The sequence below is a fragment of the Natator depressus genome, chromosome 1 (assembly GCF_965152275.1).
Source record: "Natator depressus isolate rNatDep1 chromosome 1, rNatDep2.hap1, whole genome shotgun sequence".
NCBI lineage: Eukaryota > Metazoa > Chordata > Testudines > Cheloniidae > Natator > Natator depressus.
The window spans coordinates 190715066-190742394 of NC_134234.1; the positions used below are offsets into that span (position 1 = coordinate 190715066).

The 27329-nt window shown below is 41.6% G+C and overlaps 1 protein-coding gene across 1 annotated transcript in view; it reads left to right on the plus strand.

The window, feature by feature from the left end:
• Positions 1 to 6219: 6219 nt before the first annotated feature.
• MYH15 (myosin heavy chain 15) overlaps positions 6220 to 27329 on the plus strand; it is a 64311-nt gene continuing 43201 nt past the window's right edge. The window contains exons 1-14 of the mRNA XM_074972788.1: positions 6220 to 6349; positions 11265 to 11408; positions 12468 to 12571; positions 13498 to 13641; positions 14918 to 15074; positions 18385 to 18412; positions 20339 to 20432; positions 22066 to 22086; positions 22664 to 22756; positions 23756 to 23819; positions 23919 to 24017; positions 25699 to 25802; positions 26290 to 26428; positions 26569 to 26687. Of these exons, the coding sequence (XP_074828889.1) occupies positions 11318 to 11408; positions 12468 to 12571; positions 13498 to 13641; positions 14918 to 15074; positions 18385 to 18412; positions 20339 to 20432; positions 22066 to 22086; positions 22664 to 22756; positions 23756 to 23819; positions 23919 to 24017; positions 25699 to 25802; positions 26290 to 26428; positions 26569 to 26687 (1257 nt within the window). The 5' untranslated portion in view covers positions 6220 to 6349; positions 11265 to 11317. The remainder of the gene's footprint in view (positions 6350 to 11264; positions 11409 to 12467; positions 12572 to 13497; positions 13642 to 14917; positions 15075 to 18384; positions 18413 to 20338; positions 20433 to 22065; positions 22087 to 22663; positions 22757 to 23755; positions 23820 to 23918; positions 24018 to 25698; positions 25803 to 26289; positions 26429 to 26568; positions 26688 to 27329) is intronic.

Sequence of the window (27329 nt, forward strand, 5' to 3'; positions counted from 1 at the left end):
TCTCCCGCTAAAGGCATGACCTATTTAGAAGTTCTTAAGATACCGTAATGATCAAATGTCAGCAAGGGGAAAGCATAATGACAGCTTTGAAATGTATTATATTATGTAATATGTAATATATTATGTAAAATGTAATATATTATCTTAGCCTGGGATGGAATAGGAGCACACATGACGCTTCCGTATGAAACATAGTGCATTATCATGTGCCAGATATTGTGGTCTTCTGAAAACACAACAGAGACTGTGAATACCTTTTTGTCGTATGAAGTTGATATATTGTTAGATTATTTTCCTTTGAGGTTTCATATTTTCATTTGATACTGTATTTCTTAGGGCACTGGTGATTTTTACTTCCGCTGTAAGCTCATTAAGGCAGGAAAACACATTTTTGTTTGTAAATGCTATGTAAACTAACGGCATATAATTTTTTTTTTTAATAAGAAGTAATTTTTTAAATGATTTCAGTTGCTTTTATCTGGTAAAGTCCTTAGACAGAATGTGAGCTTGTGCAACTTACTGAAAGTTCACTCCATACAAAGACGTAGATTTCAGCTACATCCATTAGGTACAAGGAAAAAGTGAGATGACATTTAAGGCATTGCAGGGAGTCTACAGCTGTTTTGAAATTATACATTGTTCTGATGAGCTGTTTGGGTGTTACCAAGTGCAGGTGGTGGATCTTGACAGTGGCAGTTGTAAGTAAACCTTTCAGATGGGGTGCTGTAATCTGCCTTTGCTGCATGTGGTCATTCAAAGAGGGATGCTGTTGCAGGTGACCCTCACTGAGCAGCCTGGCAACCATAGCAGAGCACTGTTTCAGATCTGCTTAGCATTTGGAATCTAGCTTTTTGTGTGTTGAGTAACAGGAACAGATGGGGAAGGTAATATTATCCACCAGAAAGGTCCCATACTGGATAGCCAGATCCTGAGGGACTGTTTCTCAGTGGGTAGGGCCTGATTAAATTTGAGGGCAGGAGCAGATATATTTCTCAGTAGTAGCTTGCTTGTTGCGCACCAGAGAACTGATCTCGCTAGCAGCAAAGTTGTAAATGTTGTACACAATTTAAACGGATACCATTTAAACTCTTCAGAAATTAGTATTGTGAAATTTATTTCTCTATAGTGGGCAGAAACTGAACTGGTGGTACTTGTCATTGCAACCATTTGACTCAGTATTCTCCTAGAAAGCTATCTAGCATGCCTGCTTCTTCTGGATGAAATTCAGGGAGGCATGCAAAGAAACCCCTCATGCTAATGATATGATCTAACTGTCTTGCACATTCCTAAAACAACAATCCTGTTTTGTAATTTAATTTTGTGTGTGTAATAATGTCAGCTTTGTCATGCTTAATTTTACTGGTGTAGCAGAGCATAATTGTGTAGGCAGATAAGCTCCTGAACCCACTTAAAATAATAGTTAGCTTTTTTTCTACTTTCTGAGACAGTCTTATCTCTGACTCCTCTTACTGTCCCTTCCCAAAACTATCTTAAAGAGCACAAATCCTTAAAGAATTTAACCAAGATTCTGCATAACAGGAAAGAGGTCCAGTCCATACATAATGCCCATGAATTTCCCACTCCATGTGACTTGAACATTTTTCTCCCCATGGAATGACTACTGTGCAGATGACCTTTGTCTCTGAAAAAGCACACCAGACTACTCTAGTTCATTTGATCTCTTTCTTCTCATTTGTCCCCTGTTGTAATAATTGAGCCTACAAATTTACCCCACTTGTGAGCCTAACTGTGGGAAAGTGGATAAAAGTTTATAAAGTGTCACAATAGCCTATAACACATGTTGATGGGGAAAGGTGCAAAAAGGGAACAGATTGAACTAGTCCAAACAAAAAAGGCCCACTGATATAACTGAAGGACTGTGTTAGGACCATGTCTGGTAAGTAAGAGAAGAGTGGGACTGGAAATCAATGAACCAAAACGGGTGTGTTGGAAGTCAGGCCTAACTGGAGAACAAAATAATGAGAGGGCTATTTCACCCATCACTCCCTCCTGAGGTCCTCAAAAAGAGACTTTGGGGGAAAAGCTCACTCTCTCAATGGTGACTGACTGAAAAGGGGAAGAGAGTGAGCTGTGTCATGGTAGCTGTCAGCCCCACCTTCTCCTGGGACCACGGGCTCTACTGTAACGCTGTTGGGCCTTCATTGTCCTGATCCTCAGAGATGTCATGATCAGTCTGGGCCATGAGAGAGACCCGGATGACATCACCATCTCCGCCGACTCTGGCTAAATCCCAAACACTACCTGGGACATGAGACTTTGTTGTTCTCCCCACACACCCCATGTGTCTTTTTTTCTTCCCTCCTTTATTGTGTCTCTTTCCTATCCCTCTCCTTTTTCCTTCTGTTTAAGAAGAGTCTGGCTTAGCCAGCTAAGACTATATATTTTGCAGCACTGCTGTGAACCTGTGACCAGAAAGGCAGCTACTTTCAATGCCCTCAACAGCCCAATGCTGGTTCAAGTGTGCCACGTTTCAGAATGCTGGATAAGGCTGTGTGCTGTGTCTGTGTGTCTCCAGAAGTGAGGCTGCAAGTGAAAATCAACACCAGGGACAGAAGCTGCATTTTCTGTCTTTGTTGTTCTTTTCTCTCCCCTCTTGTGTCTGTTTGTCTTCTCTTGTCTTATAGGAAATGGAATCAGACTTTAACAATCACAGCTCCAACCCATCTCAACTATCTCCTTCTATTCTCCCCAAAGACAGTCTTACCATTATACATGATATATAATATATTTATAATGGTAATACCATCTAAAAGACTGTCAAACAAGGGGAGAGGGTATCCTTCTAAAAATTTACTCCAGTGAAAGGCAATGAGGGATGTTAAAACGAAAGCATTGCTTAACACTTTACATTTCAAAGGCTTTCACTGTTTTTTCTTCTTTTCCTGTATCTTTAATAAAAAGTTTAAAAGGATTTATAACATAGGTGCTGGAACTAAGGGTGCTGCCCTTGAAGTGGTTTCCATCACATACAGGGTTTACAGTTTGGTTCCATGGCTCTGAGCACCTCACAGGAGAAATTGGTCCAGCACCTCTGATTTATAATGTGTTTGCCATGATAATAAGCAGCTTGAGGTCTTTGAATGCCAATCCTTGTTTATAACTGTTTCGTGTTGGACGGTGACAAGGTCATATCAGCACCTTTGACTCTTTGGGTCCATATATTCCACCTAAATTAATACAACACCCCTCACTTGTGAATGCACCAGCAGCAATGAGCAATGACCTAGCTGGGCCCTTGGGTAAACAGTGGGCTCTAAATCTCTTTAGATACAGCTATGGTGCACCTCACTGAGGGATACTCTTTTACAGCTTACTCTGTGGAGTGACCAAGGAATCATGAATCAAAAGACAAAGTCTCCAAATATCTGTTTATTAGCAATAGCATCCCTCTAACTTGCAGAGCTCTCTTCAGTAGTACAAGCTATTTTATTTCCAAGGCATGCTATTAAAGAACAGACTTTATTATGCATGTCATGTTTTAAGGGACAGCTAGCCCTTGACAAGATGCATTTTGTGTTTTAGAAAACAGTAAGGTGTCATAAATGGGCTTTTACACAAACCAGATGACAACCTCTCTAAGTAAGACCATGCCATCCATGTTGACACTATCTGGGTCTAGAGAAGATAAATGCCATTGCATTCTTCTCCAATATGTAATGTTATTAAAAATAGGTTAGTCACAAGTGCACTTTATCAAAGTTCCTCCTTTTCCAAACCTAACCATCTGTTAAAGAAATAGTGAGCAGTATTAACCTTTCTAAATGTAGCTGTGCAGGGGCTAATGCCCTTGTTTGTCATTGTTACCAATCGTAATCAAGTTGTCTATTCTAGTGGGGAGTAAAAAAACGAGAGAGAAGCCCAACAAGGCAAGAATAACAAATGAGCAGTGACCAACCATGTCAGCATTTGCAAGGAAAACAGACAGATCATGCTGGACCCAGTGCTACCTACGCCACTTTCAAGTGACACAAACCATCAAATGGCATTAGCATCAGCTGCTGAAACAGCCGTTTGTCTGTCCTCCTCTTGAACACAGGTGTAAGGAGGATGAATATGTGCAGAACAGAAGATGAAAAAATAATACAGTGGCTATAAAAGGTGTTTTTTAACATAAGAAGCTGTTAGTGTTTAATTCCGTGTTTGGAAATATAGTTACTAACAGAGTATGAAAGGAGACGTGAGGAAAGAGCATGTGTGTATTACGCCCGCAGCCATGAGTGATGTGAAATGCTATAGCATTCCCAGTCTTCAGTAGCAGATTAAGAGCATCCCCATAAACATTAATCTGGGCCATGCATGCAATCTATCATGTTTTGCATTGCACTATCAGGAGCATCCAATCAAGTTTTACAGGGTCATTCATTCATTATTCACCTAAATAGTCTAAATCCAGACATTCAAATCTGTTTGTTCTGAGCCAGATATAAAACAATAAATTACGAAGTACAGGGCTTTAGAACAAATCTTTTGAGGCCTGAGCACGAGATAGCTAGAGTACGGGATTGATCTGGAGGGAAAAAAACTGTAGTAAACTGTTGTCGAGTGTTCTAGGTGCAAGAGTGGGAGCAGGAACAGATGAGTTGTTCTTTCAGCTCTGCCACTGACTTCTTTTGTGGTCTTAGACAAGTTTCTTATCCCCCCTGGTGTGGTGTGGATTATTATGTATCAGTGTTTTCATGCTCAAAAGTGCTAACTAGTTCTGGAGCAGTGGCTTGAGAGAGGGAGTGAAATGAAACTGCTTCAATGGAAATGTGAAAAACACATCTGCCACAGCAGCTTGGACTTTAGGGGACGTGGGGCATGTAGCTAGCTTTGTGTTCAAATGCATGTTGCTTGTATGAATGCAACCAAATTGAACAGCATATTGAAACTTTTGCCTTTATCTCCCTAACTCCTTTAACCCAACTGGACATAGTTTCTAGTTAAGGAATATTGCTTCTGTACCACTTGGTATTGGTAACCTCCCCTGTATGGGTTGATGTCATGTCCCCGCCCGTCCTGGAACACTCAGCATATCCTGTCCGTAAAGCATCCAATACCCTCTCAAAGCATAGCACATCAACATCTCCTCTATTAGTTTATCTATTCTGTGAGCCTCTCTCTTCTCATGTGTTCCCCTTGTCTTTGTAACCTGTCCTTGTCCATTCCATCAGGACAGCAGCTTTAAAAGAAGCAGATTCAATTTGTAAGTCATTATTCCAGTCTGATTATAGACAAAAATAATCGCCTCAGTGTAAATCTAGGAATATAACATTGGATGTTTGTCTAAGTTTTTTAACTCTTGGAATTCAGTTTTCCAACTAACACACTTCAGAGCCCTATTATTACTACTTGTCTTGTAGTCAACTAACATTATCCTCAACTTTCACATTCCACTAGTATATACATTCAACTTATACTGGAACCCGAAGATAACTTAGTATGGGGGTGAACCTAATAAACCTGGATATCTCAATATTAGCAGGGATTTTTGGTTCATTTAGTTATTTATGGGCTGAAAGAAAGTGAGATCTCGACTTGTTAGGCTATTTTCACTGCCCAGGAACTGAGTTTACTACAAGAAGGCCTGATCCTGGACTATTTCTTGAAGGGCAAGACTCAACATCCACCCTTAATTTCTACACTACCAAGGATGATGGCTGTTTTAAGTACTATCTGCTGTTTAACTTTTTAGATAGGAACATTATATTCTCCACCATCTTCATTCTCTAGCCATTGCATACAATTGGGAATTGCAAGGTCCTTGGGCTTGGTTTTAATGCTCTGGGGCCATCAAAGTAAGAGGAAGGATTGTTTTGTGCTTAAGGTACTGGAGATCTCAGAAGACCTGGGATCAGTTCCTAGCTTTGTTATTTGCGGACAGTGTATATTTGTTCCATAGTCACTGGAAGCACAAAGAACCTAAAGCACCTTCTGATCACTTATCTTTTGTATAAGAAAGGTGGGCAATTCATTTTCCAAAGTAATGACATCTGAATTTTCTTATTTCTCTTTTTAGCCAACTGCAATTTGGTTCTCAGAAAAAGTAGCACTTGCCATTGTTAAAATACAGGCAGTTTGGCAAGGATAGGAGTTATTCCATGAAGTCATCTAGCAAGAATGGAGTGGATAGGGAAGCAACTCAATAGCATGCCACTCCCCCTCAGTCTCCAGAATCATACCCTCACATGTACACTGCTGCCTCTTCCAGGACCCAGTAGACAAATATAGAAACAAAGGAAAACTACTGATGCCTTTAAATTGTTATCACCACCAGTGACCTTGAGGAAGGTGTATAAAAAGTCTGCATCAAGCAGAATCCTCATACTTTTCTTCTTTGCTTTACAGGGTAGGTACCTATCTCTTTTACTGCTAAGTGTACTTACTTATAGTCAGCTATGCTCTACAGTTGTATCATTGGTTTTTATGCTGCTACCAGCTTAAGGTTTTAGTAGTGATGTCAATAAATACACAGCACTCTATTAATAACCCTGGGGTACTGTCTTAATGGTAAGGTAGCAAACATGTCTTGCTCTTGAAATGTTCTCTATCTAATGTTTGCTTATTCATTTAGCCGACTGGAAGGGCCAAAATTGCAGGTTCCTCGTTATTATGCAGCGGGGGGATGGATCAGCTATTATATGCAAGTCACATTTTCCATGTTCCCAGGAAGATTATGAATTATGTTGTTCAAACTTTCAAGCAGCTCAGCTACCCAAGGAATTCTTAAGACTGACCTGAGCTGCAATCCTTTGAGAATCATTGGGTACCATTTCGGACGTATACTCTGATTGCCTTCCTTGCTCCTGCAAATCAGTCTTCACTGGCTGTGTAGTCTAGTGGCTAAAGCAAAGGCAGGGTTGGTAAACTAATGCTCTTGCTTTCTAATCTTGGCTCTGCTACTGATTTACTGATGATATTGGATGAGTCATTTAACTTCTTTGTATATCAGTTACTCCATTTAGAAAATGGATATAACTGAATTCCAAGGGGCTTGGGGGGCTTAGCTAATGCTTATATAGTGCTTTGAGTCCCTCAGATGAAAGGTACAAGTGTGAAGTAGTAGTAGTATTTTATTACTGATTAGGATGGACTGAGATTTAGGCTTCCCAGATTTCAGAATATTTGTTTCAAGCTAACGTTTGCTGGTTATGGTAACTTAAAAAATATGTTTGTACGTGCAATGGGCTGAACGATAACCTCAATTTCTTGTCTTATAATGATTTTGTCATGTAGACTCCTAAAAGATGTTGCCTTCTATATACATACAAGGGCCCAAATTTGCAAGCCCTCCATTCACAGAACTCCATTTAAAGTACAGTAAATGGGATCTTCGCACACAGATGTCTTGCAGGATCATGTGTTACACTAATAAAAATAGGTTTCAGAGGAACAGCCGTGTTAGCCTGTATTCGCAAAAAGAAGAGGAGGACTTGTGGCACCTTAGAGACTAACCAATTTATTTGAGCATCAGCTTTCGTGAGTATGCATCCGATGAAGTGAGCTGTAGCACACGAAAGCTTATGCTCAAATAAACTGGTTAGTCTCTAAGGTGCCACAAGTCCTCCTGTTCTTTTTACTAATAAAAATGATACCAACAGGATCTTGAAAGAGGGACAAGGCAAATTGCCACGTTTATTGTAAATACAACAAAATATTCCTATATGCAATTTCTATATAGATCCACACACAGACAAAATATTCCTATATGCAATTTCTATATAGATCCACACACAGACAAAATATTCCTATATGCAATTTCTATATAGATCCACACACAGACATTCACACACAGGTTCTACATAAAGGTTGTTATAGTTACCAGCCTAGATGTTGCTCGTGCCAAGTCACTGGCCAGGTGGCCTGGACATGAGAGTGGAGCCGAGTCGTTGTCAGATGCGCATCCGATGCTCCTGGAGGGTGGTCGTAGAACCAGACTCAAAGAACACAGTCCCTGGACCCAATTTTTATAGGTCTCTGGTTCAGTACAAGCCTATGGAAGTTGCTTCATCATGCTGAATTTACAATTGAGATGACCATCAATCAGCTCAATCAGCAGACGGTACCTCCATGACGGCTCCATGATGGCTAGGTGTTATCTTCTTGTTCTTCCTTGATGTGTTTTGGGTGGATTCCGGTTCGCCCTCCGGGGGTCATCCAATTATCTCCACTTTGCATATTCTTTGGCCCATCGATATCAAGGTTGAAATTCTTAGGATTAGGCTGGCACCATTTACTAACCAATTATTTCCCTGCTTCAGACTCTCAATTCCATGCACTCATCATTCATTCTTTTACTTAACAACACAATCTATGACTCTTGATTCATTTAACAAGTTTTATCCCACTATCTATTTTTCCCTCTTTGGATACCAAGATTACATAGGCATGACAAGGGGACCCCGCGGGGGAAGAGCATCTGGGTGTTGTTTTAAAGAACAGCATTGTTTCCTCAAAGTTCTTATCACTTTCCAGCACAGACTCTTTGTCCTGTACCGGCCTGAAATAATTAGCACTTTGGCCTTGCAATTGTTACAGAGTGAAATTCAACAGCATGGAACTGATGTTCATACCTTTTTTACAATACCTATATACTCTTTTGTCTATCTTTATTTCTACTACTACATAATTATAATTCTATCATACTTATATAACTTTGAGGGCAACCCAACACATGCCCCCTAATTTTAGCAGTGCTGCTTTGTAATAGTGTAAAATGCCTAACTTATGTGCTTGCCCTGTATTTACTAAGAGTTGGCAGGGTGTAGCTCAATAGTGCACCGAAGAACTAAGAAAGAAGCCTGGTAACAAAAAAAATATATAATGTGAATTTGGTATAGAAATAGCTTATTTTTAGATTTTAGACTTATAGAATCATATACTGGGCTAATATAGAAGTGGCCACGCTTCTATTCACACATTTAGCATGGAATGACACACACATACTCTTGTCACAATTCTGTTTCATGAGTCTCTTGGGGTATGTCTACACAGCAACTAAACACCTGTGGCTGACCTGTATCCGTTGACTCAGGCTCACAGGGCTTGGGCTGCTGGTCTGAAAATTATTGTGTAGGCTTTGGGGCTCAGGCTGGGGGATCCTCCCAGGGTTCTAGAGTCCAGGCTCCAGCCTGAACCACAAAGCCTACACAACAATTTTGCAGCCCTGCAGCCTGAGCCCCAGGAGCCCAAGTCAGCTGACAGGGACCGGCCACTGGTGTTTAATTACAGTGTAGACATACCCCTGGTGCCATGAGAGGTCTTTTCCTGCCACCATGATGCACCCCTCCCCGGTGAGGAGAGGTCCTAGCAATTCAGATGGTGTTATGAGGATGCTGAAGTTAAATCACTGCAGGACTTTTCAGTCAGCTCAGAGTGACACTGAAGTAATTGTCAGCAGTCAAGCCTACGTGGGCTCAGACTCTTTACAAGAGCCTAGGCTAGTTTCAGAAGAAAGAGATGGATTACTGTATGGCAGCTAGAACTGAGAGCTCTGGAGACACAGCTGCCTTGTTTGTATTGCTTTGCATGTTTAAAAATGATTGGTTGTTTTGGTGTTTAAGGCACGTATCCAGAGACTGGTTCTTGCTTGGAGGAGACATTTTGGCTTCATAAGAATCCTGTAAAATAAATAAGCAAAAATTAAAAAAAACCTGAAACTGCAAAGATAGCCTTGCTTAACTTAGGCCTCCAGCAAATTTTTCTTTAGCTTTTGGCCCTGGCACAATCAATAAAACTTCTGAAGCGAATATCTGTTGCGAGAATCAACTGTACAGGCATAAAAAAAGTATATAATGATGGCATCTTGAGTAAAAGAAAATAGAGAGAAAAAAATCTGTTAAATGTGACTGAAAACCTTTCGGGAATAGACTGTCTTATTGTCTGTCTATACAGCATGCTGCACAATAGATCCCCAATCTTAGAAGGGCCTAGGCATGCTACTGTAATAGAGATAGAGATATAATCTTTATGAAAAGGTAAACCATACATATATAGGAACAAACTAACCCCTGGTGCAACTCCGTTGACTTCAGAGATGCATTTGGCCCACTATTTCTAAAACATTTTGAACTGTTGTTTGAATGTGTTAATGCTGTTTAAAGAGTGACACTTGTGTGCTCTAACATGGAACATTTAACAGGTTTCCATTATATCAGTGCTGCTGACTTGAGGGGACTAACATTATCTCAGCAATAAAAATGGCAGAGATATCCTGGGCTATCCAATTAACTTCTAAGCGTCTTGCACTATTTTTACACATTTGTGTTTTCCGTTAGTCTCTTTCACACTAACCTACCTCACATGCTGTCTTTTTTTCAGCGTTAGGGTCATTTCAATCCCCAATGACTTTTCCTTGACTTCTTAATACTTCTAATATAGTCTGAAAAAGAACTCTCACGGACAGTCTAACCCTATAGTTCTTGCTCAGTTAAAACTCCTCTTCAGCCCGGTTAGAACTCTGTCTGAGCACGGACTACAGGATTTATCTTCAGACTTATAATGACAAACAAATATTTAGAGAAGCAAACATAAGACACACATGTTTGTTTGGCTCCCCCCATCGCACATTTTTTGGCAGAGCGCACTGGAGAAAACAAGAGTACAAAAAACACAAGCTTGACCACTAGGCTGAATCAGGAAGACCATAAAGCCATTGCCTTAAAATGTGCTTGAACAATAAAATACTGAATCCCATTTAATCTGCATGTCAAGAAAATTCATTTACATGGAACCATACTAGGAACATCTAGCAGTTAAGCAATCCTAGGAAGATGGAATGGAATCAAAACAGCTCAGCAAACTCCCACAGACTTCAACAGGAGAAGAATTTGGCAACATAGTGTGGTTTTGAAAATCTTCCCCTTCCCCAGCTTGACTGTGAATGACTCAAGCAGGGCTGAAGTGCATCAGTTTTCACATGCAGGAGCTCACATCTCCATTTGTCTTCTGAACTTTGGTTTAAAATGATAGTTTACCATTTGTGCCAGGAAAAAATGACTAGACCAATTTCTCCCATGGAGAAAATTGTGATCCACAACTATGGCTACTACTCCATTGAATTCCAAGAGCTTGCAAGGGAAGAGGTTAACTAAGGACACAATGTGGCCCACAATCTTTGGTTGACTTATCAAATTTGCATTTGAAATTTGAAGCCACCCTAATTACAGGAACCCTTGACAGCTTTAATCCCTGTCATTTTGTTCTGTACGTTTTGGATCGTAACTCAGATTTGTTGTAAAACGGGAGTATTTTCTATTTTGTAGACTAGCTCCTTTTCTTCTCTCTTTGGGCTGCACTGTCTAGAGAACTCGCCAAGATGATGGACATATCGGAATTCGGGGAGGCTGCACCTTTCCTCAGGAAGAGCGATAAGGAGATAATGGTATTACAAACCGTGGCATTTGATGGTAAGACAGAATATGTTTTCCTCTGCTCTTGGCCTGTTAACCTGAAATAGTTGGTGAACTGAATACTTAATTGGATTTACAAATTAGGAACATTGCAACTGTAAGTTCTTCAGGAGAGGGACTTTTTCATATTTGTCTGTTTAAAAAGTGTAGCACACTGATACTACTATAATAAAAACATTAATTTCCCTGGTCTGACTAATGCATCTGTATTTATGCTACCTGTACATTGTATCTCTATTGTCTACATACCCACCTGAAATCTAGTCTGTATACACAGACTTAACTTTTTAATAACAATGTATGATTTGAATGTAGTCTGCAGGCCTCACTTTGTAAGATTTGTTTCCCATAACTTACTTTTCTTGCACCCCATTCTTAGAGGATCTTGAGGTAGAGTAATGAGTCAGAGTATAAATACATAGATAAGGGGGAGGGATTTATAGTGTATATCAATAAATTATTTGTACTATTCCATAGTAAAGAGTAATAGTTTTTAGGCATCTTGGAGCTAGTCAAGTTACTCCTAGCTCCAGAAAGGAGATGCGTGTAGCAGGATACACATTGTTACTACTATTAATGATTTACATGGCAAACTGTAGTAGACAGGCAGTGATTATGCCACGTGGCTGGGAAGCAAGAAACATGGGATCTATTCTTGGTTCTGATAGCGGTTTGCTGTATGACTTTGGAGAAGATACTTAACCTCTGTGCCACGGTTTCCCCATCTGTAAGTTGGTGATGATGCCTACCTTTCTCCAAGGGTGTTGAGACTTAATTAACGTTTGTGAAATGTTTTGCATACCCTGAGGAGAGGATCTATAGAAGGGAAAAGTTGAATTTGAAAATGGGAAACATAGAAGTAATATTAAGGGACCTTATACCCCACAACTACACATGCAGCTCCCATGGCTATTGATGGACGTAAAGCACTTGGTTTGACACTAGGTGGGATGTGGCCTAAAGGGTTTCAGTATGCTTGCGGTATGGAAGTAATCTTAGCAATTATTAATCAATAGCCGTACAAGATGGTGAATCATTACCTGTTTGATTCCATAGGGAAGAGGAGGTGTTGGGTTCCTGATGAAAAGAAAGCTTATATTGAAGCTGATATTAAAGAGAGCAGCGGTGGCAAAGTCACTGTTGAGACTGTGGCTGGAAAGGTATGGAACATTTTTCCATTTGTCTATCAATGCATGATGATTGGTGTAAACAGAATCAAACCAATTAATAACCACAGGCCATGTGTGTGGTTTTTTTATTTTATTTTATTATTTTGGTTTGGGTTTTTTGGTACATTTTTTCTCTTTTCTGGCATTGAAGAACAAAGTATGCAACTGACCAATCTTATCCCAGAGGAAAAAAATTAAACTGCATTGTACTTCATGATTTCCAAGATCATACAAATTCATAGTTTACCACCTCTGTCTGTCTTTCCCTGTTTTTCTGCCTCGTGCTCATCTGACATCGGTTACCCCTAACAGTGAACAACATCATGTATGTAGGACAGGTTGATCTGAAGAATTTCCTCATGCTGGGAAAATTTCTTCTGCGGTCCCAAAGAATCAGAAATGTGTGTGATCTGAGAGAGTCACTTGAAATTTCAGTAAAAGAGCCTGCCAGGCAGGTGGCATGGTATAATGTGCAAGGTGTGCTGTACTGGGACTGAGGAGACCTGTGTCTTATTCCTGTCTCTGCCACTGACTTCCTCTGTGACCTTTGGTCAAGCTGCATCCCCTCCTTTGTTTTCCCACTGACCCTGTGTAGTTTTCCCCGCCTGTCCTATGTAATTAGATCGGGTCATGGACTGTTGGTCCCCCTGTGTTTGGGCAATGGGGCTGCAATCTCAGTTCAGGCCTCTGGGTGGTATCAGAATATAAATAAATAAAAAAACAGTAATGCTTAGTTTCTACTGGTTAAAAAATACGATAGTCAATCCATCCCCAAGTGGAATCTTCAATACATATGAGCATCTCTTTAAAGGTGTGTTGTCAGCTCACTTGTTGCTTTTTTAATATCACACTGTAGGCAGTGTGAAAGACAAGGTGACAGTAGTTGCCAGCAATGTTGTACTTATCTGTCTCTGCAGACCATCACTGTAAAAGAAGACGATGTTCAGCCGATGAACCCCCCGAAGTTTGACATGATTGAGGACATGGCTATGTTGACCCACCTTAATGAGGCATCTGTGCTGCACAATTTGAACAGGCGCTATAGCCACTGGATGATTTATGTAAGGGTCATCGGTTCAACGTATGTGTTCAGAAATGTATTCCGCAAATGCCACGGTGCTAACAATTTTGCCTGTACTTTATATTCTACTTCCAACATTGATTGACCCTAAAATTGGGGTTAATTCACACATTTTTAGGAAGGAAACGTGTTGGGGGAGGTGTCAATTTTGTGTCTGAACACTAAGCTAAAGACAAAAGCAAATAAACAAAGGCAGTGGTTTTCATCTCAAGGGGTGGGGTGGGGCAGCAGAATGGACAACAGGATATTTTTCTGCTCATCCAAACACTGGAGAACTGGTTCATTTTATACTGCTCTCAGTACTAATCAAGGCCCTCCGTAGACATTCCTAGTTTTAGGCATCAGTGGCTCAAGCTTAAAATGTGCGTAACTGTTTTTTGGTTTTGGGGGGGTGGGGGTACGGCACATGAGGGTGAGGGAAGTTGGCTTTCTATTCTCCTGTTTGCAGCCTCACTGTCTGTCTATCTTGTTTGGCTCTAAACCCTTCCCTGGTACTGTAGCTCCCCAAAAAGAAGGATCAATTTCTATCAACTGCAAGGACAAGCTTCAACAGCAACTAACTTAAAAGGGCCAAATTTTCTCCTCAGCTTGATATATGCAATTCTCACTGAAATCATTGGAAGCTGTATGTGCATATTTCAAAGCAGAATTCATCTCTGTCTTTTAGCTTCTCATATGTTAACCAGGGATCATGCTTATTATCTTCCTTTTGTAAAGCCCTTTAATATCAATGGATAAAGGACAGTGACTTTGAGTGAGACTTGGGCTCCTCTGGGTATATCTACATTGCAATTAGACCCCTGTGGCTGGCCCTTGCTGGCTAGCTCAGGCTTGGGCTATAGGGCTGTTTAATTGTAGTATAGACATTCCAGCTCAGGTTGCAGCCTGAAGTCTGGGACCCTCCTACCTCACAGGGTTGTACAGCCCGGGCTCCAGTCTGAGCCCAGACATCTATACTTCAATTAACCATCCCCACGGTCCGAGTCCTGTGAGCCCAAGTCAGTTGGCATGGGCCAGCCGTGGGTTTTTAATTGCAGTGTACATATACCCTGTGAAAATTTTTGAAAATGGGACTTAGCCACCTGGGCCTTTTAATGTGGAGTGTAGCAGTGCCTAAATACCTTTAAAAATCTGGGCCAAAAGGCACTATGTAAGAGCTAATGGATGACTGATATTAAAACTGACAAATGATAAATTTGTCTTAAATCGCACTCTCTATAAAGGCCATTTACTCCCCGTCTTGGGTTCTTTTTTAGACCTATTCAGGTTTATTCTGTGTGACTATAAACCCCTACAAATGGCTTCCAGTCTACAACCCGGAGGTGGTTAGTGCATACAAAGGCAAGAGGCGGTCAGAGGCTCCTCCTCACATCTTCTCCATTGCAGATAACGCATACAATGACATGCTGCGCAGTAAGTACCATCGTTTGCTTTTCAAACCAGAATTTACTTTATTTTGCCTACGGGACTGATGCTGACCTTTTTTTTTTTTAAAACTGGATCGAATTTTAACCGTGAAACCTACCAGCACTGAGTATCCCAGTCCTCTACAAAGGGGTCTAGACTTGAGAACATAGAGATACAGAGCCCCAGTGACTTCTTCAAGTCTTCTAATAAGAAGAATAAGCTTATCCAATCAAGGGATAGAAAACAAATAGGTTCCAGGGTAATAAAATTGGCTTAAACTAGTTTGATCTCCTCCTATACTCTCTGTGGTTCCAGTCCCTAATCATGAACATTTCTAAAGCATGTCCTGTGAGGAGTGTGTGAAGAGCTATCTCTGTGTGACCCTCGGAGCTTTGAAAATCTACTACTGCTGAAAAGATGAGGACCAAAAAAAAAAAAAAAAACCCATGAGGCCCTGAGGAAAAATACAAGGCACGTAACTTTCAATTAAGTAGGGAATAAACCTCTTCAATCTTGCAACTTCCAAATTCTCAGTAAAAAAGTGTCCTACCCTCGAGTTTAAGAATCCCCATGTGCAAAGAAATCAGTTACTCCAATGAGGGGTAGAGGAGGAGGAAAAATAGGAGTTAAAATGGAAGTTAACTGTAGATTCATGAGCACCTTCATATAGGGTGGCCAGGTGTCTGGTTTTCGACCGAACGCCGGGTCAGAAAGGGACCCTGGCCAATGGGAACTGTGGGGGAAGTGCCTGCAGGCGAGGGCAGCGCGCAGAGCCCCCTGGTCCCTCCTCCTAGGAGCTGGACATGCCAGCTGCTTCCGGGAGCCATCTAAGGTAAGTGCCACCCAACCTGCACCCTGAACCCCTCATTTCTGGCCCCACCCCAGAGCCCGCACCCCCAGCCAGAGTCCTCACCCCCTGCTGCATCCCAACCCGCTGCCCCAGCCCACAGAAAGTGAGTGAGGATGGGGGAGAGCAAGCAGCGGAGGGAGGCAGGGATGGAGTGAGCAGGGGCAGGGCCTTGGGAAAGGGGTGGGGCTGGGAGTGGGGCAAGGGTGTTTGGTTTTGTGTGATTAGAAAGTTGGCAACCCTACCTTCATAATATGTTATGTGAAAATAAGTATCTGATTTTTTTGTTTTGATGCAACCTGTCTGAAATCCTTGGCTCAGAGCTCAGAGCTGTCTGTCTTTTCATTACTTCCTGAAGGCCGTACTATTTCTGTAGTTGAGGAAATGCTGGTTCACTTTCAAAGAGTAGTTGGTTGCAGAGGATTTTAACAAATTGAGGGGAAACCAAACCAGAGCTAAAAATGAGGGAGAGCCACAAATCAATGGCTGTTACTACACAGGTGCTTACAATTAAGTGTGGCGTGCACATTTAATTGTAAGCATCAACCACAATCACAGTTTTGCTTTTGCTCTTATTACAATGGATCATTGGCTCGGATTGAATCAATGCCTTACTGTTTTAATATTAGTGAGAGTTGCATGGTGGGTTTTTTATCAGTGTATGTACTTGTCTGGCCGGGAGGCATAACCTACTACAGACATGAAGAAAGGGGAAATGATCAAATAAGTGAGAGAGCCACTGGTCTAAACTATACATGCATCATCTGTGCACCTATTCTACACTAACTGCTGTGAAATCTGAACACCTAGTCATGGAGGAAGGAAAGCTGGATATTCTGCATCAAGTCCACATGCACTGCCTCTTGAATTAGTGGAAAATCTCATTAGCAATTAGTAGTATTAGGCTTTATATCCACTAGAACAGTGGTTCCCAAACTGGGGTTCGTAAAACGTTACAGGGGGCTCTCGGGGAAAAATTCCCTAATGGCGGACAGAGCTGTCCCCAGGGATCCCAGGCAGCACTGGGCCAGCAGCCCGGAGCCCCTGGACTTCCAAGAGCTAAGCAGATCAAAGCAAGCATATCTATCACACTGAGGAGATTTAAACTTCAAGACTCCTTATAAGAAATGGAGAGGGAGGTAGATATTTTTTGCTGTTTTTAAAATTAAATAGGCAGCTAGTATTGTTTTTAAAATTATTATGAAGAACAAGTTTAAGCTTTGTTGTAACGTGTGTTGTTTGCCTGGACTGCTCAAGATCTGAATGCTTGTGTAGGAGGAACTCTTTGAGTTGGCTTCTTAAATCTCTTCATGCTGTTTCACATCTGATGCTCCTTCATGAAACATAGGAGCCTTGTCTTATAACAGGCTTTTTCAAAGTGATACAAGTGATGAAAGTGAGATCTTGGTAAAGTGTTGCTGTTTTCATAATGTAATAAAAATACTGTAATGATCAATAATAATTAATAATAAATAGTGTGTAATAAGCATGTCATAAAAACAAATTTTATATTTCCAAGAGCAATGATTTTATAATTTATACTCAGGTAAAGGAGAAAATCCCTGGAAATATTCATTTTTAGGAGGGGGTTTGTGAGACTTGACATTTTAGTGAAAGGGGTTCACAGGTTGTTAAAGTCTGGGAACCACTGCACTAGAAACAATGCAATAAATATTTCATCAAGTCTGATTCCTTCCGTTAGAGGGCAGTGATGGTTCACACATGCCAGCTACTCGAAGGAAATCTTAATACTGTACAGGTGGAAATGCAAAAAAGCAATTACTGGAGCCTATGATTTTTAACGCATTTTTTTTAGAAACTACAGGAGTCTCATCCTGCTCCCGAAAAGGGACTAACAATTGGAAGATAATGGGAGGGGGTGGAGAACACAGAGATGTTGACAAAACATAGCTCTGAAAAGAAGTTGGTTTATCAGCTAATGGCACAATTATGGTCAGAATGGGCCAAATAAATCCTGGGTGTAACTCATTGAGGTCAGTGGAATTAAAACGAAGATAAATTTGGGCCAAGTTCTTTTTTTGTCTTTCTTTTCTTTTTTTTTTAAAGTCTACAACGAAACTTGAGTTATTAATGTAGTATGGTCTCCAAGTGTATTTACAGTAATTATACATATAAAAGAACCATCTCTGTGTCAACATCGAGGAGGGAGAGGAGTAGTTCACGGTGGTCCAGTGAGGCGTGAGCAGAAGAACCAACTGGAAGTGAGCAAAGCTATGCTTAGGAGGAACAGGAGCACCATTCTGCTTTTACATTATGGCATAGTTTCTCAGGGGAAGTGGCGGAATGAACATCACTTGACTTTTAAAACTGGATTGGACAAAGCACGGAGCATTCAGTGTAGTGCTATATCTTACAGTGACCTCTAAAGATTGGCTCCTTCCATTTGTTTCCTATTACTGTCTAATACTTTTAATGACCTGCCTTTCTTCTCCTTTTCTTTTTCCTTAGATCGAGAGAACCAGTCTATGCTGATCACGTAGGTGTTTATTTTTCATCTGGTTTGAGAATCTGTTACTGGGGGGGAAGAGTCCTCCTGAAATGCGATGTCTGTGAATGGGTGGGACAGAAACTCAGTTAACCCTTGAATCCAGTTTCAATGTGCTTAAGAATGGAGTACACAGTCTTGGACTGCTAGAGTGACCATTTTGAACTTGACCTTGCAGATTTAAAACTAGTGTAAATGGTGAACTCTCTGTAACTGGAAGTCTTTAAACCATGATATGAGGACTTCAGTAACTCAGCCCAGAGGTTAGGGGTCTATTACAGGAATGGGTGGGGGAGGTTCTGTGGCCTGCAGTGATCAGACTAGATCAGTGGTTACCAACCAGTCGATTGCGACCAACTGGTTGATCCTAGAGGATCTCCCAGTCGATCATGATCTCCGGCAGCACAAGAGAGGCTGCTAAGAGAGGCTCCCTGCCTGCCCTGGCCCCATGCTGCTCCCAGAAGCAGCCAGCATGGCCCTGCTTAGCAGCAGCCACGCTGCACCACCAACCGGGAGCCATTGGAGGGAAGTGCTGCCCAGCGGGAGGCCGCACCCCAGCCCCGAGCCCCCTCCCAGAGCCAGCACCCCAAAGCCCATCCTGTACCCCAAGCCCCACCCCTCACCCCCTCCCAGAGCCTGTACCCCCATCCCCTCCTGCACTCCCAACCCCTGACTCAGCCCTGACCCCCATCCCAGAGCCAGCATCCTGTACCCTCTCCTGCACCCCAACACTCTGCCCCAGCCCAGAGCCCCCTCCTGCACCCCAACATTCTTTCCCAGTCTGGAGCCCCCTCATGTACCCAAACTCCCTCCCAGAGCTTGCACCCCTCATCCCCTCCTGCACCCCAACCCCCTGCCCAAGGCTCAGCCCAGAGCCCCCTCCCACACTGCGAACCCCTCGGCCCCAGCCCAGAGCCTGCACCCCGTCCCAAACCCCAACCCCCTGCCCCAGCCCGGTGAAAGTGAGTGAGGGTGGCGGAATGCAGTGAGTGGGGTGGGGCTTTGGGGATGGGGCAGGGCCTCAGGGAAGAGGCGGGGTAGATCCTCGGTTGTTCTTAAATTCAAAAAGTGATCTTGGGCGTAAAAAGGTTGCAGAGCATTGGACTAGATGATCATGATGGTCCCTTCAGACCTTAAAGTCTGAGTTGGTGATTGGAAGTTGTTGCCATCAGATGGCTGTGCTGTAGCCAGTGTGAAATGAGTAGCTCAGGACTTAACGGACTGTGACCTCTTCTCTAACCAACTAGATGTGGTCCTTTCAGTCCAAGAACAAGGCACCCTGGCAAGGCAGCACAGAAGAAAGGTGCCCTTGCTCTATCTGTCCTATGGGTAGATCGAAGACCTCTTTTCCCAAAGTGGCTAATTTGGCACCTTTCACCAGCACAAAATGTATTTAAACTAGGCATTTTGACTAGGCAGTCAAGTGCAGGGAGGGAGCAAACCAGGACAATCAAAGCAGGGAGTATGGCTAGAGTAGTGACTAGAGCACAGTTTGGCGAGCCTGGTGCTTGGATGCTATTCACAGCTCAGCTACTTGATGTGTAATGTTGGGCAAGTAACTTTGCCTTTCTGGATCTGTTACCTTGCTGGCTGTAACGTTCACCTATCTCAAGTGTTGAGACTTGACGTTTGTAATGCGGCTCACTGTACTTAGATGGAAGTCACCACACAGTGCAAATTATTCTTACATTTCTGAGCCCAGTCAGGTGAATAGTTAGTTATTGCTATTGCCAACATTCATCCCTGTTCGTTCGGTCAGTGGTATGAATTGCCACTCAGAAGTCCAAGCATCAGCAGTAGGAGCACAATAAGCAGCTGAGAAGAGCTTGTCAGGAATGAAGAGTTGGCAGGATTGGAGGGGGAAAGGACTGATTATGGCTGTTTTTAGTAGTGTCCTTATTATCCCTCTGCTTTTAGTGGAGAATCTGGTGCCGGCAAGACTGTGAATACAAAGCGTGTCATTCAGTATTTTGCCACAGTCGCAGCACTCGGGGAACCTGGTAAAAAAAGTGTGAGTATGCAAGGGGCTATTTTGTGACAGCCAAAATTTTCCTATTGTGGGAAACCTACCTTATGAGTCTGTAACCATAACATCAGCTCTCACATGCTAAGCAGCCGTGGACATGATCACCACTTGGACAGCAGGTCCAAAAGGAAAAGACTGGGTGCTTGGGAAAAAGGTGTTAATGACTCAATAAGTGGCCTTTCTCCTTCTGAGTCAGCACTAGTCTTCCCCAACATGGTGGTAGGGACATAGCTTCTGCTGAAGCTGCTGCATTCCAGAGGGGACAGCAAAACCAAGGCTTCTACCACTTGTGATTATTAAAGACTGCACGGCACTTTTTTCCAGAAACTGTTAGCCTTGGTGTCCTGACTGCATTCTAGAGCTGATCAAAAACTATCTTTTCTTTTCCATGAAAAATTTAGATAGAAATGAACTTTTTGTTTTCAATTAATTTTTTTTTTTTTTGCTGAATGTTTTGGGCATTTGGTTTTTAAAACAAAACAAAACCATAGAAAAGTTTTTGGTTGTCAAAAACTTGGAAAATTTCTCACCAAAACTTCTGTTTTGTTGAAAAACATTTTATAGTTTGTTTGAGGTGGGGAGGAGGGGTTGTCAAAAAAGAATGTTGACAAAAAAAATTCAACCAGCTCTCCTAAATTCCAGTTTGGTAAGTTACACTCTGCCTGTAATCACTGCCTGGAATTCCATTTGAATTTTGTTGTGTTGTGAGCTGTTCAACCAACCGTTGCCTCATTTCACCTCTAAACCGAATACACTTCTGTGGTGGATTAAGTGAGTCCTCTATACTGCATATACAGGGCCCAATTGTCAGTCAGTCCCTGATTTTGTACATGTAACTGATGACGACACGAAACCATGCATGCACTCATTTTGTGCATGCAAAATGCTTACCAGGTGGCTGAGTGCCCAGTAGTCAAACTTATAGGTGCGAACCAGGTGGGTGCCTGATTTTGAGGGATGGAGTCAGTTGGGCATACACACTGAGTCATGCAGACTGGAGACTGAAATTGGAAGAACGGCCATAGTTTGATAAATGAGGTAACGCTTTATCTCCATTGTCTTCATCATGATCAATAATAGATATTACAGCTCCAGAAGTTCAGATGCCACAGGATCCAGTTATCTAAAGCTTGTCTATTTCTGCTTGCATCCCTTCTCTCTTGTTCTCTGATGCCATGTCTTAGCTTTGTGTCCAGTTTGTCTGTTGTTCTAATTGGAATCCATTGGGGCAGCTGGTTTGGATAAGGGATTGTGGGAACAAACAAGGTTGGACCCACACTTTCCTATTCCAAGATGTGCCAGGAGCAGGGGGTAACAGCAGTAGCGGGAGGCCAGCAGTACGCACTGGGAGAGGGGGTGCTGTCAGTGAGCCCCACCCCACACAAAATGTGTGAGCTTCACACACTGTATATGCCTAGAGCTTGCCTGGTTTGTGCTGACTAGATCTCTAATCCTTGCTAACCTTTCCATCTTTCATAAACTCCTTCATGGTAGTAATCATAATTTCTTTCTTTCTTTCTTTCTTTCTTTCTTTCTTTCTTTCTTTCTTTCTTTCTTTCTTTCTTTCTTTCTTTCTTTCTTTCTTGTTGTTGTTGTTGATTTGTTGCTCCTTTGGTAGCAACCGGCCACCAGGACTGGGGTAAGTCGATAACTTTGCTATTTTGTCTTATATTTTCAATCTGAAAATGGTACTTAGTTTGCCAAGGGCAGGTCATGAGCCTCTGTTTGATATAATCCCATATTCCCCTGAGCCTAGACTATTCAAATTAAGTTCACTTCAGCACATAGTCATAAACTAATTTAAATTAATGGGAGTTCTGTGGGGGTCTACTCTAGCTGTGACTGAAAATCTCACCCATTAGGAATTTTGAGTGCCTTCAACCAATACTAACGTATCTGTTATTTAGCTAATGCTTCTCACTTTATTCTATATTGCCTCCCATACATGCACACACTTCCATTTACACCTGTGCTATAGCACTTCAAAAACATGGTTGGTTTACTTGTTTTCAGTTGCCATTAGGCACTAAATCTACAAGACCGCAGTTAGAGTTCAAGGATTTTAGGATATTGAGAATCCTGCTTTTGTGCTCTGTCCAGGCTGTACTAGCTACAGGTGTGAGCTAAGTCACACCTGTACACATGCTGAGTTAGATTTGTATAATGTGTTTCTATGCTGATGGTTATTAACCTTGTTTCAACCCTTGGATTTTTAGGGAACCTTGGAAGATCAAATCATCCAAGCAAATCCTGCCTTAGAAGCCTTTGGGAATGCCAAAACCCTGAGAAATGACAACTCCTCACGTTTTGTAAGTCCAAATGTCTTGTTAACCTGCCCTTATTAATAACATATATAATAATAATGTGTAATGTAGTAGTAATAATAATAATAATAACGTACTCATCCTATTTATAAAACGCCTCTCATTTCCTCCACTGAGGTGCTTGGATTGCTTCATGGTTGAGGTATAACTAACAATGATCAAATCAAGCAAAAAGTACTGTTGACGATATTAAAAAAAAGCCACACCAAAGAACATAACTTAAAAAGAGAGAGGAGTATGCATATACTAGCTCTTTTCAACACAGATACTGAAAATGATTAAACAGGGCATGCATCAGCTGAAGTGCAAATAATTTGGGTAAAATTTAATGAGCTATTGAGCCCTATTATCTGGGCAAATTCCAAGAGCAAGGGACCATGAAAACAACAGCCCTGTTTTGATAACCTAGTGGGTGGAACAGGTTGGGCAGCATGATGTAAGGTCAAGACCAGAAGTAACAGGGAAATGGAAGAAGAACGCTGGTCAGGAGAGAGCTACTACCATTTATGGCCTGACTGCTCCACCTGAGTTAGATAGCCACACAAACCAAGGAAAATGTGAAGATGCACCGGGCAGTTGAACACTACATAGCCTTGCTAGGTGGGCCTGTTTGTATCTTAGTCTGTCAAACGTGTACGATAATTCTTGCCTTCTCACAGGTATGTGTGTGTGTGTGTGTGCGTGTAAAATATATAAAAAAAACTACTAAGTGTTATGATTAACGTACTTATATATTGTGCTTAACAGTTTTCAAAGCCTGAACAAACGTGTGCGTCAGTGTGTGTGTTTGTTTAGGCCTCGAAAACTGTTAAGCACTACATTTGGTACCTTCAGCATATCTTGTTGGAAAATACCCTCTCCCCACATCAGAAAGCTAATAGAGCCCTAAGCGGTCTGACTGTCATGCAGGCATTGTATTTTGACATTTGTTGTGCCTCTTTACAGTTTATTTGAAGTAATTAGAATGTTCTTTTGCAAAATTAGGGTAAATTTATCAGAATCCATTTTGGAACCACAGGCAAGCTGTCGTCTGCCGATATTGAAATTTGTAAGCAACAATCGTTCTCCTTGCTATAGAATCACAAATTTGTGTCTGACACTTCAGAGAAGAAACTTTCTCTTACTGAACTTTTTATTATCTGCCCAGATTTGCTGGAGAAATCCCGAGTGATTTTCCAGCAGCCAGGTGAAAGATCCTATCATATCTTCTACCAAATCGTGTCAGGAAAGAAAGCAGAGCTACAAGGTAAGCCTAAAATACTGGGTGGGTGAGCGCAAAAAGCCAGGCCTTATCTGATTGGATAAATGGCCAAAGGAAAAAAAATACTGTTATGTTCAAGAGGATCCTTATGCTTCCACTTGTCAAAAAAATGGAGTCTGTCAAAATGAAATGTCATTAATCTGTGGATCTTTTAAAATGAGGGTTTTTTGATAGCAGCAACAGGAAGGACAATTTTCATTTTGACATGCAGATACAGAATGCCCGCTAATGTTAACAAGTGTTACATGTTAGAATAGGAGAATGGAATCCCAGGTTGGATTTTTAAAATATTTTGTTTTCTACTATATACAATAAATAATAATACTTAACATTTATGTAGCCAGGGATCACAAAGCATCTTAGAAACAATAAGCCTCAAAACACCCTCTGAGGTAGTAAGCTTTGGGGGGTATCCCCATTTAAATGTGAGGAAATCAAGGGACAAAAAGTTTAAAGGACTTGCCAAAGATCACTCAGGACATCTGTAGTAAAGGCAGGAAGATAACCCAATTCCCTGCTTCTGCCATTAGGCAAGACTCCTGCCCAAATGTATAGTGTTCACATTGGTTTCAGACGATGCAAATTCCACAAACATTTGCAGAGCAAATACTTTCTATAATATGTATCTTTAATTTTTGTTTTTCATTATGGAAGAGAAGGAAGCAGTAGAGCAGAAGCTTAGCTGCACTGTTGTTAATTGACAACTGTGTGAAATATTTTTTCTACTCGCCTCGGGATAGTGAGAATTTCCCTAAAACAACAGGCTAGCGAAGGACAACTCAGCCCAAGGATTCTTAAAATACATTATTCTCTGAGTGTATCTTGGCAACATGTCAGAGCACAGAAAACCCATACTTGGTCCTCTACCTTATTTATTGTCCAACGCCCCTGTCTTGGATCATGCTGAGATATTTGCTCTTCTGTATGTGTATGGGTCCTATTATCTCTAAGGATGTCCTGTGGGCATGTGCCCAAAAACACACATCCACATGCATGACCAATGACCTTCACGTACTCCAAAACAGCCTTCCTGGGTAATAGATTTGTATTTACGACACTTTTTTATTCTTGCTCTCTCTCCAATTGTTGGTCTCTAGTCTGAGAGAGGGAGTAGGGTACAGTGGTTGAAATGAGAACTGAGATGGTAGATTCTTGGGTTTGATTCCTGGCTCTGCCACTGACTTACTGCCTCAATAAGGTTGGGGCCAAACACTGTTCGAACATCTAGTTAATCACTGTCCCTGCCCCAAAGAATTTACAGTCTAAAAGACAATAATAAAAGGTGAATGAAACAAGCACAGGGGACTGGGTGAAAGGATGGGGTAACCAAAATAAGGTATTTTAGCATAGCCTAGCTGTGTTTACAGTCAGCAGTCAATCATGGATAATGAAAACAATGTTCTTGCCTGATGGAATTGGGATTACCAGAGGGTACCATCTGATTACCTGTGTGTAGAAGATGCCAACAGGGTGTAACTTCTGAATGTTTAAAGCCTTAGTTCCCCTTTTTAAAACAAAAACTGTCTCTTCAGGAGATGCATGCTCTAAGTGCATGTGAAGTTGTACAGAGAGAGAGAGAGATGTCAAACAATGGATTCTTTTTCATCTTGAATCAGTTTCAGGCCATTTGGAGTGGCATTGCTTGACTATGGTGGTTCTTTTGCAGATATGTTGCTGGTATCTACCAATCCCTATGACTTCCACTTTAGTTCACAAGGGGCAGTGACTGTGGACAATTTGGATGACGGAGAAGAGCTGATGGCAACAGATGTAAGACCTCGTTAATTTGGCATCTGCTTGATACATTAAATGAGTGTGTGTGTTGAGGGAAGAGTACAGTCAGTGGCCCAGTCCTACTCTCATTGGAATCATTGGGATTTTTACCACTGACGTAAATGGAAGCAGGAGTGGAGCCCAGGTGTTAATTGTTTCACACCATGAAGCATGAGATTTGATAATCCTTACAATTTGGGCTTGAACATCTGCAAGTATTGTTCCTGGGCACAAAATCCTCTTCACTTTCATATAAAAGGTCCGTGGGGTGGAGACACTGAGAAGAATGTGGATTTCCGGTGTGAGTAAGTAACGCCCCCTGCAATGAGTGGTCTCAAGACTGTTACAATAGCTCCTGTTTCAGAGAGGATCTCCAGCACAGTTTGTAATGCTGGCCATTCAGGGATGCCTTATGGAACTGTAAGATGCTGGTGTTATCGAAGAGGCAAGTAACAAAATATTCTCTCGTGATTCCTTTTGATAGCAAGCCATGGACATTTTGGGATTTAGTCCAGATGAAAAGTATGGTGCCTACAAGCTTACTGGTTCGATCATGCACTTTGGGAACATGAAATTTAAACAAAGACCACGGGAGGAGCAAGCAGAGACTGATGGCACTGAAAGTAAGGCAAACCTAGAATAATTCAGAAGCCATTATCCAGTTTCTCTGTTTAGAAATTGATAGACCTAATTCCTGTTCCTGTACAGGCATGTTTTCAAGTATCAATTAAAATTAATTTGAAATCCTGTTTCTTTGGACTAGGTACTGATAAAGCTGCTTACCTGATGGGACTTAACTCCTCTGATTTGGCTAAGGGTTTGTTGCACCCCAGAGTGAAAGTTGGAAATGAGTATGTCACCAAAGGTCAAAGTGTCGAACAGGTGAGAAGAAGCTTTCAAAGCATTTGATCCAACAGACTGGATGTCTGCTCTACAAGCTGACAGCTTTTTGCTGTAGAACTTTACACAAAGAAAAGATAGCTAAAAATATTAACGTAATGTCTCTGTGCATTATACAAGCACTGGATTCTCTTCTAATTTATCTCTTTATAATCCAAAATTATATCTTATCTCAAAGGGGGTTTTTTTCCCCTGGAAAACAATTTTTTCCTGGGTGCGGACAGCTTATTGATTTGTGGAAATGGCATCTCAATCATGTACTAAAACCCATGTTTGTTTTTTTTAATAATTGTGTTGGCCATGGGTAGATTTAAAACTGAATTGGGTCCAGTTCTGTCAAAACTTTGGGCAACTCTAAAAAGCTTTCCCACCTGGTCCTTTCTTCACCATTTGTCCGGGCGTACAATGGACTTTCTCACCCAGCTGGACTCTTGTTTTTCATCTACTCCTGAGTCCTGGATCTCTTTCCCAAGTAAGGGGCTCAGTCCAGCAGTCTGCTTTGTGCTGCTGCCATCTGCTACTCTGCCTCTCACTGCACTGTTGTTGGTATCTGGGCCACAGAGTAGGTTCTTGCCATTAATTATTTTTAAAAAGTGATATAGGGTAATGAGTCCAAGGGCAGGG